This window comes from Meleagris gallopavo, chromosome 4 (assembly GCF_000146605.3).
Source record: "Meleagris gallopavo isolate NT-WF06-2002-E0010 breed Aviagen turkey brand Nicholas breeding stock chromosome 4, Turkey_5.1, whole genome shotgun sequence".
In the NCBI taxonomy this organism is placed as follows: Eukaryota; Metazoa; Chordata; class Aves; order Galliformes; family Phasianidae; genus Meleagris; species Meleagris gallopavo.
In genome coordinates this window covers 41010829-41020726 of record NC_015014.2, presented here as the reverse complement: position 1 = coordinate 41020726, position 9898 = coordinate 41010829, and the positions used below count along the sequence as shown (strand labels likewise).

The 9898-nt window shown below is 37.7% G+C and overlaps 1 protein-coding gene across 2 annotated transcripts in view; it reads left to right on the top strand.

Annotated features, from left to right (window-relative positions):
- The first annotated feature begins 6 nt into the window (after positions 1 to 6).
- MTNR1A (melatonin receptor 1A) overlaps positions 7 to 9898 on the top strand; it is a 48733-nt gene continuing 38841 nt past the window's right edge. The window contains exons 1-2 of one of the 2 annotated variants that reach the window (XR_004159642.1): positions 7 to 275; positions 4731 to 8945. Coding sequence is in view for 1 of the 2 variants with exons in the window: in XM_003205776.4 (XP_003205824.1) it covers positions 83 to 275 (193 nt within the window). In the remaining variant the exon portion in view is untranslated. Of the gene's footprint in view, positions 276 to 4730; positions 8946 to 9898 lie in introns of those variants that run through there. The other variant, XM_003205776.4, reaches the window with a different exon arrangement.

Below are 9898 nucleotides of genomic sequence, written 5' to 3'. Positions count from 1 at the left end.
GAGGGTGGCGGCCGCCGTCCCGACACCGACAGACAGGAGGGAGCACGGCTGGCTCTCTCCCGCCTGGGGAAGCGGCGGCGGGATGCGAGTGAACGGCAGCGAGTTGAACGGCACCGTTCTTCCGCGGGACCCGCCGGCCGAGGGCTCCCCGCGCCGTCCGCCCTGGGTCACCTCCACGCTAGCCACCATCCTCATCTTCACCATCGTGGTGGACCTCCTGGGCAACTTCCTGGTCATCCTCTCGGTGTACCGCAACAAGAAACTGCGGAACGCGGGTAAGGGTCGCCGGGGGTTGGTGGGGGAGCGGGGGCCGCTTTATTCTATGGGGAGAACTTTGCCCCGGCTCGCAGGACGGAGCCGGGCGTTCCTCGGGCTCCTCCCGAGCCCCGGCGGTGCCGGGTGCTGGGACGGCGCGCCTCGCTCCCTGGCGGCTGCAGCTATTTTTAGCGCCAGCCACCGAATCGCGGTGCTATTTTTAGCTGTCGGCGGCTCCCACCTAGCAAGCAGAAGGGGAAGGCATGGAAGCCTCTAAGAACGAAATTGAGCACGGTGCTGGGGGTGCTGCTCTGACACACGGTGTTACTCTTCACGCTGTTCTGATCGGGTTGCTTCGAGTTAGAGAAAGTGTCCGCTTGCAGTAGTAAGGTTGTTGCTTCAAAACAAGCCGAATGTTAAATTACAGACGCTGCAGGATTCAGAAGAAAAACCGACACGTGTTTCAGGTTCTTTGGTCACCTCCTACTTGCTATCATGTCTTTGTGGAATCGGAGACGTCTGACAGAAAACAGGTTTCGGCATGTTCTGAAAAAAAACTGTAGTTTTGACAGGATAGATTCTGTGATTGTGTACTGAGTAAATCCCTCTTAGTTTGTGGATTATTGGTCTGACAGGCAGGAACTTCCTCAGATTCATTCTGCTTTATCACGTCAGGCCAGCTGCTGTGCACGTGTACCAGATCTGTGCATTCAAAACCCCACGTATCTTTCACTGAAAGAATATGGGAATGCGTGAAGGGAGCTGTGCTGTTAATGAAAGCAGGATTTCACTCCATGACAACTGAGATACTGGTTTTACTTTTTTCTTGTCATGACTGGCTGCCAGGTTATTTGGTAGCTGGTGGTTTAAAATTCATCTGAGGGGGAAACTTGATCCCTGGCTTTGCTACAAGCTGTCACAATGAAGCTGGCACACAACTTTCTAAGGCTAAGCTAGGTAATTCAAGTAGACTGTACACTTCTTTCATTCAGCTGAAATACAGGAGTACCAAAACACAAGATCAGAATGAAGGCAAGCTGATTTTTTCCCCCCTGTGGTTGCCATTGATCTATATTCCAAAAGCTGTATCTTCTTGCTTTCATTGACAGAAACTGCTCTCACTAAAGCTGATAGGGCTATGCTGTGTGATACTCATCATGAGATGAGAATCAGACTCAAGCAGGTCAAGTCAGCATTTGACAACTTTTATTTCTTGAGATTTTCTGATGAAGGGAGAAAAGGTAGAGTTACCCACACCACTAGGGTTATTCCAGGGGAGAAAAAGGAGGGTGTTATTCTTCTCCCCCTTAATAACTATGAACTTCTCCACTTTTGTGGGGAGTTTGTAACAGACATTTCTGGTAACAAGTCTGAAATAAATGTGGTGCCTGTTCTCTGTAAGCATAACTGAATCATGGGGTTTTCTGTGTGTGCATATTCACTACTGTAGTTTTTGTGTAATCCTTCTTGAATCTTGACACATGCTCACTTGTTCATTCTTACTGCATCTCTCATTCTTGCCTTTTCTGTCACAGTGGCTGTCATGAACTGCAGCAAACTGGAAACAGTTTTCTCCTACAGCTAGGAGAAGAGCATTCTGCTGAATACAAATTATTTTAGACTGGAATATGAACTAGATACTTTTCTATGCTCTGAAATAAATTATTGAAAACAAGTAAATGCTTAGTATATGATGGGAAATTTGTTTGTTTTAGGGCAAAAAAAAAAACCACAGTAAAAGTAACTTTGAAGTACCTGATCAGGTAGGTTACAAGTCCTTTTCCTCGAGGGAAAGATTCTTAATACATGGATTAAATGACATTTTGCAAAGACAATAATAAGCCTCAATAATATGTGCAAACTATTTTGTCTAATCTGGCAAAAACCTGTTACCTGTAACTTCGTTTACGTGAATGCTGCTGTTAATCTTGGCATTGAATTCATAAGTGTTTACTCAGGTGAATAAATCTATGACTAAGCACAACACTTTAGAAAATCCTGAACCCTGTGAGTAGGAAGGAGTGTCCTAATTTTAATTACACTAATTCAGGTTATTCAAGAAGAGATGACATTGAAAAAATATAATCTAATTTACATATACAATTAATTTTTAACTTGCAAATTATAAATACAGATACAACTTTTTACAGAGCTATAACAATAAAAAAACTTTTGACTTTACAAACTTTACAACATCCTGTGTTAATAAGTCTTGCTGGCACATTTATTGAGGATAAAGGACTCAGGATGAAAATTCCACTGGAGAAAGGTCAGGGAGGAACAGAAGATACCTCCTGAAGAAAATATCTCATTGAAGACACACTTCTTTTTTTTTGCAAGAAAGGACTAACAGAAATGAGGATTATTTAATACTTTGTCAAAAAGGTGGATTTGGTGGGGGAGTCATCTTTGCATCTCTATTACAAAAATATATTTGGAAGATTTCTGCAAATTGAACCTGTGGATGTATGTTTAAAAAAATGCACTGAGAAGTAGTAGACTAGAAAAAACCTTCTCCACAAGTGGTATAACCTTCTTGTCAGTCAGAAGGTTAGTAAAAGACACTGATCAAAGCAGAGGAGTCAGTATCTCAAAGAAGTTTGTCTCAGCAAGCGAGGAGTTTCTGATACTACAAACTCCTTCATAGTCACAAGCATGGCTTCAATAGATGCTCTTCTAGACAAAGAAGCTGATGATGCAACTGGTAGGATTCTCTTTTATTTAATGTATTTGACTTGTAATAAGTTTCATAGTTCTGGTCTGTTTTTTTTAATGATGGCTTTCTAATCTTAACAGGCACCTGACACCAATTCAGTCCTTAAGGGAACAGCTGCAATTTAATGCTGGTCTACAAAGACTGAATTTGGTTTATGATGTCTGATCTTTCAGCTTTGAAAGAAATTTCAAGGGGAACATTCAAGGCATAAGGATTCTAATACCCACGTTTTGACAGTATGTCCATGCAACTTAAACTCCAAATTGATGTGCTTTCTTTAATTCATTTCAAGAAGAATGAGAATAGCTCATCTTAAAAAGAAGTTTGCTGTAAAATATCTTAATATGTTTCATTTCCCATTGCTAACATTCATAAATCTAAACTAGGGTCATTCAGCAGAAGTTCCACCCTGAAATATGAAATAAGTGGCTTTAGGGGAAGGTAGATCAGAGAAATACTAGTAGTTTTTCCTATCAGTGACTGCTAGTATCCTTATGCCTTTGCTGTTACCTGCATCAAGAAAAACAATGCATCAAGAACAAAGTGAGGGAGCAGCTGTAGGTCTTTAACTATGAAGTTTAGTTTAAAGCTCATTATATTAAAATGTCAGTTAATGCACACCTACCATTTTGGTCATGGAGGGGCTGGATACTCAATGATTGTAGGATTGAACCATTAAGGGCAATGAATAAAGCTCTCTTAAGAGCTGTTGTCCTTCTTGTTCTTTTCCTTTTGACACTGTTTTATTGGTCCAGTGGGTTGCCTCTCCTGGATATTTTTTGTACTGAGGTCCAAATATGCCCTGACTATCCCTCCAGAAAACTTCTGTGACAGAAGGGAGCCTCCAGCTGGCAAGATAATAGCTCAACTAGCCTCATTCTGGCTCTTTTGTATCTTGTCTTGGTAGCAACAGGGGATTAGTGCCAAGCTTGTAAACAGCTCTTAATGCATCAGGGCAGAAGGATGCGTTCACACCCTTCTTTCTCGTCTCTGTTCTGTACTAGATGTATCTACCTTCTCCTAGTTTCCCATGTCCTTGGCCCAAATGTTTTGATAATAGATCTGTAGCTTTTAGTGCTACAGAAGAAGGTGGAGAGGAAGTCTGAAATTCCTCAGGCCAGACAGTCCTAGACAAGCAAGATATAGTTAATTCTGCTCATGCTTAGAGTTAAGTGTATGTTAGCTACTTTTCCAAATGAGATGGAAATGAAAAGGGAGAAACTTGAATGTGAAGTCTGCCACACCTGCATTATGTCCAAACAGATCAGTAAAAAAAGTGCACAAAAGAATGAGTTGGAGAGTAATCCCCCAGTCAAAATCTGTTAAAATCAGTGAAGTCTTTGATGCAAGAACTAAGGAAAATAGCTACTTAATACTATACTATCTTAAATCTGGTATTTGTCAAATAGCATGACCGCTGCAAAATTCGGGGTATAAACTATTAGAAAGAAACTTGGAAGTTTTCCAAATTGTCCTTGTGTTTTGTAAAATTATGTACTCTGAGTAGTGTAAGAACACGCTTGAAGAACGTTCCTCTCAGTGTGTTTTCCAGAGTATGAATTTTCTATTTAAGCTGGGAACCAGCTTTTGATAATCAGATGGGACATCTCACCAGCCTTATCAGAATATGATTGTTCTTGATGATGTTTTCTTAGTTTTTAAGACAATTTTTAATAGCATATCTAATGCTATCATTTAATCTAATAAATGAAAATCCTGTTGTGAACTCAAACTAATGGAATTATTGGTTTTGTTACAGGTGATCCTTGGACTTATTTTTGTGTCCTGAGAGAAAATGGGTAGCCTGACAAGTATTTGACTCAAGAGATAACTTACAGAAGATCAAGTTGTAGCACAAATTCAGGGTTCTGATGAAAACTGAGATGCTGATGGCATTATTTCAGACATGAATAACTTCAGGTATTAAAAATGGTAAGCCGACTGGGAGGGGAGAAAATGTCTAGAGGAGACACCAAACCCTGGCAATTGTTGAACAGAATGAAGTATAAAAATGCAGTTTAAATAAAGCTGTTTCTCAGAGTGGTTTTGATGAATAATTTACTGAATCAAGGGTTTTCCAGAAAACTGTTTAAATGGCACCATCCTATCAGTGACCAAAGATAGAGATGAATTTTTCAAATAATTAATATTCCATTCTTACTAATATATCTGTCAAAGCCAACCATGAATGCCTTCTGCAACTTTCTGCATTTGTAAGTTTTTCATGGTACTGCTTCTTCTGGTTTGCTGCTGCCAGTGCTTGCTTACATACTGTACTGTTTTCTGACCATTTTTAGTTGTTTTTGAAGGGGTTCTCCTTCCTCTTAATTAAGATGGTTTTACATCTTTAATCTCTTCATTATCCATTTTGTATCTGCTTCTACTCTTATTCCTTTTTTATCTCTTTTTTTATTTGTTGCTTTCCTATCCTGTTACTGATACTTCAAGTGTTTCTAGCCAAAGCCATAAGCAGCAAGTCTAGTTTGTTGACAGTATTGCTACTGATGATGGGCTTCCAATGCTAATAGGACAGTATCCAGCCTGTTTGTATAATAAGGTTGGTAGGATGATAACAATTGCTGTAGTAGTGTTATGCATTACAGTCTAATTCTGCAACCTGAGTAAAAATGTTGGCACCCTTGCTGTTGATAGTTTTTTCTTCTCATAATGGTGAGCTGCCTCAAATTCCACATTAACTTTGCACTCCTAGTAGTGATTCCCAATTTCTGTTTCAGGAAGATGAGTGTTACTAAGAATTCTTCAGGATAACAGAACACGACTTCAATGTTTGCTTATTTAATTTAAAAAAACAAAAACATATTTAACGTATAGCTAAAAATGCTTGACATAATAATATAAATACTGCTACTTGAAGTTCTCTTTCAAAATCTTCCGAAGCCACAGAGGCAGCATTACAGCTGAGCAGGATGAGTAAGGTTCTTCCCTTACTATAGGTTCCTATTATCCTCTTTCCTCCATTAGTTTTAAGGATGGATATGACATATCAAATCAATACATACTTTAAAGCCTTGAATTCCTACAGTAAACGAACTTTAACCTATTCTACAAGTAGATCCAAAACTGAGATGTAAACAGCAAGTCTGTTTATAGCTCTGTTAAATAATGACTTCTGTTGTTTCTAAATGGTTTTGTAGCAATAAATGACCAATAAATGTACAAAGCTTCATGTCCTATAGATTTTTTTTTAAAGCATTCATTACCCTTAAAGAGAAGGCAGACTTCCCTCGAAGAAACACCTTGCACCAGAAGTAAAATATTGCAAACTCATTTTCTTTTTTTTCTTTTCTTTTCTTTTTTTTTAAATAAATGACCTAACAAGGTACAAGGTCATGCAGTATTCTAGTTATAGAAGAATAGTTATTACATTATTGACTTTGTTCTATTTGGAAAGGATATGTAACTGTTCCATTTAATTTAATGGAAATACCATTCTACATGAGCTACTTAAATTTCAGCAAAAACGTAGGAGCAAAATATAAGCTCTAGTTATCACAATGACTTTGTTTTCTGAGGTGCAGATGCAAGGTTAACAAAACCAACTGCTTCTCAGTTAGCCCCTGTGCTGGCAAAGATCATTTCCTCTCTTGTTGCTTGGTAATTTGTGAGATCAGTAACATTGCTTTTGTTAGTAGCCCACTCCTGCTGAATTTGAGTATCAGTTTCATTTTACAGTGCAGCAGTAAGTACTATCATATAATCTAGATGAGACAGCAGATTCTGTAGCCATTGGCCAATGTAATGAATGGGTATGAATACAAGAACCAGTTTTGAAAACTGGTATCCAGTTACATTGTGGAGAAGTTCCATTAGCTGTGTCTTGTATGCTTTTGGGAGGGAAAAGTCATGGATGTTCTTCCAAAAGCACCTCCCCTGCCCTCCAGTGGTAGTAGCTATGGATTTCATTTGATGTATACCTCTTTAGCTTTAGATGAGAAATTTTTTAACTCCTTAGTCTTACCTGATGCTTAAGGACATGTTCCTCTCCTTGTCTGTGTTGGGAAGCAAAGAGGGGATTTCATTCTCAGCTGTGAGAGAGTATTCGTAGCCTAATACAGGTATTGTATGGACAGCTTCATTTTAGAAATACTGAAAGAAAGATAACATTTGGTGTGAGTTTCTCTCTCTCTTTGCCACTTCTGTCAAGTATGAGAAAGCCATTTGTGAAATGAAGAATTGCAATGCCTTTTTGTCCTCATTCAAGCACTCTTAGAATACTTTTTTTCTTAAGTAACAAATCCACATATTTATTTTCAAAGACTGGATTTTACTGAAAATTTGGGAGCTTTGTATTATGAAATACTGATGTCTGCATAAATGTAAATGAACTGGTAACTTGTATTTTTATTTCATTTTGGATTAAGAACTAATTACCTATAAATAAAAAAAATCCTGTTTTTATTAACAGCTTATGTGTATTTTGCATTCATATGTGCTATCTTAATTTTAATGTAAATAATAGTATTTCTCCAGATCATCTCTGGCTATGTAATTCTAGTGTCTGCCTTTTATAGAGAACTTATTTAACTTTCAGGTTCACATCATTTTAATATTTTTTTTTTTTTACAAAACCGGGGTTCTTTCCTCAAATTTCCATTATGGCATATTAAATCTTCCAACCTTTCCTGAGTCTCGGTTACTGAATCAGTTCCCATTTGCAGTAGAGGATTGAAAGGGACCTTCTGGATGAAGTCCGATTTCCAGGGGTACTAAACATTCACACAAATCCTTTTAGAATCTGTCTTCACCTTAAGTTACAGCTACTTCTTTATTATATTATATGGCATTCTGAATACCTAAATGTATTTTTTTGTATTTTGTATAACTGTCCTACACTTACTAAATATGTTATGCATAACATTGCTTAGCATCTCTCTATTCTTGTAACAAAGAGGAAGAATTAAAAAATGTCCTATCTTGGCTCTTGTTTGAGCTTTCTAACCCAAGTCAAATATCAAATTTTTAGTCCTTTGGCAAGATAACCTTTTCTCTTCTGTGACTGCACTGCCTGAGGAGTGTGCCTCATCTCTAGAATATACCTTCCCTAAGAGCAAAATCCTGATTGTACTGTTATCAATTAGCAAACCTCTTACCAAGGTCAGTACTAGTCTCCTTTCACTTGTTTAGCTGCAACACTTGCCCAAGGGTAATTAGGCTGCTATACTGTTAACATTCTTAAACTTGAAGAGCTGTAAGCACTTTAATGTAAGAGATATTAACTTTCCTCTCTGTAGCTAACTTCAGACCAAAATCCAAAGATGTAGGCTATGTTTACTTCTTTCTCTGAAGCTGAATATGTTTTAAAATTCTGCTGTTACTCTGGATATTGCCTTTAGCCAAGGTCTCTAGTGAAGTCCTTTATACAGAGAAATTCATTAAATGTTTCAAAAACTATGGAGTCAGAACAGGACTGCTGGATCACCAAATTCCTTGAAATAAAGTTTATTACTGATCAGAGTCATTGTATCATAAGTGCCTGAACAACAGTGTTTTCATGTATTTCCTTCACCTAGATAGAGGTATAAAGTAGAACAGCTTCAATGTTTTTGTAATTTATGCTCACTGATGTGACTTCCGCAGCACTTTTGTATTGGTGTCATCTGAACACAGCTTTTACTGACAAGCTCATTCTGTCTATTCTTCATTAAGGCATTAAAGACTATCTGGTAGTGGTTTCAGTCTGGCTGAGTATAGTAGCTTTTTATCTCCTCTGTATACAGGTAAGTACTGAGAAGTCAGTAGAATCAACTTTATTTCTTAAATACAAATTTGTCTTAATTTTTGTTAAATAAGTAGATTCAAAATGCAGTTTTCTTCCTCTTTCTTGCAGGAATGGTTTTCAAACATTGTTTTTAGCAAATAATTGGGCATTTATTTTGCAGTTTCTCTTAGAAATCTGTCATTATCCTATCCCTGTTTTTTTCAGATCTTTTCCTGATTCTTTTTTCTCTTTCCCATACAGCATACCCCACTACTTGGAATTTCTGTGGTGCCTGATAAGTTTGTCAGCTATGAACATTTGGTTGATTGCTGGAAACTTGCCTCAATTCTCATAGTTTTTATGGCATAGTATTTGTCTTGTACATCAACACTCTCTTCCAGCAGCATTTTGTGTCCACCTAGCATACGCACTTTTGTCCAACTATTTTGGATGCTCCAAGGAATTTGTGCTCTTTCTGTTCATCCTATATTTACACTTAAGAATACTGGCATTTCAAAAGTGAGTGCTGCTTTTGAAATTACTCCTTGTAATCTAGAAAAGATTATACAGTCGAGTTGTACTTTCATCCTGTTAATACTGTTTGCAATGATCAGTATCTACCCTATGCCCAGAAGATATGGCTAAATCTGACATGCGTAAGTGGAGGGATGTGAGTGACAAAAAAAAAAAAGGCAAATAAACTAAGACTAATTATCCCAGTAGAGACAGAATTTGAAGTCTATTGTTGGTGTTTGTTTTGTACAGGAGTACTTTGTTTGTCACACACACACACCAATAAATAAATAAATAAAAATTGTAAGCTTTTCTAGTTGGTTTTCCCTTTACTTTTCTCAATCAGTAGTGACAGGACTTTATTACCAGAATGATGACTGGTGTTAGGGTATCTGAGCACATGCTTCTTGTGTATAGATAATGTCATAGACTGCCATCAAAACAGTGAATTGATTCTAAGATCTGCTTATATTCAGAGTTTCATATTAACTTCTGCACTTGTGTTTATTTGGAAAGCTTTCTTAATCAGATTCAGATTTCACAAAGATCAGTCTCACTCTGTTTCTGTATTTTGTATTGCTTGTGACCAATCCTTGTGACAACTGGACAGAATGTTTGCTTTACTCAAAAACATTTAACTTACTTGCCTTGCAAACAGATCTCCAAATAATGAATTTTCTCATGTCTTTTTTTTT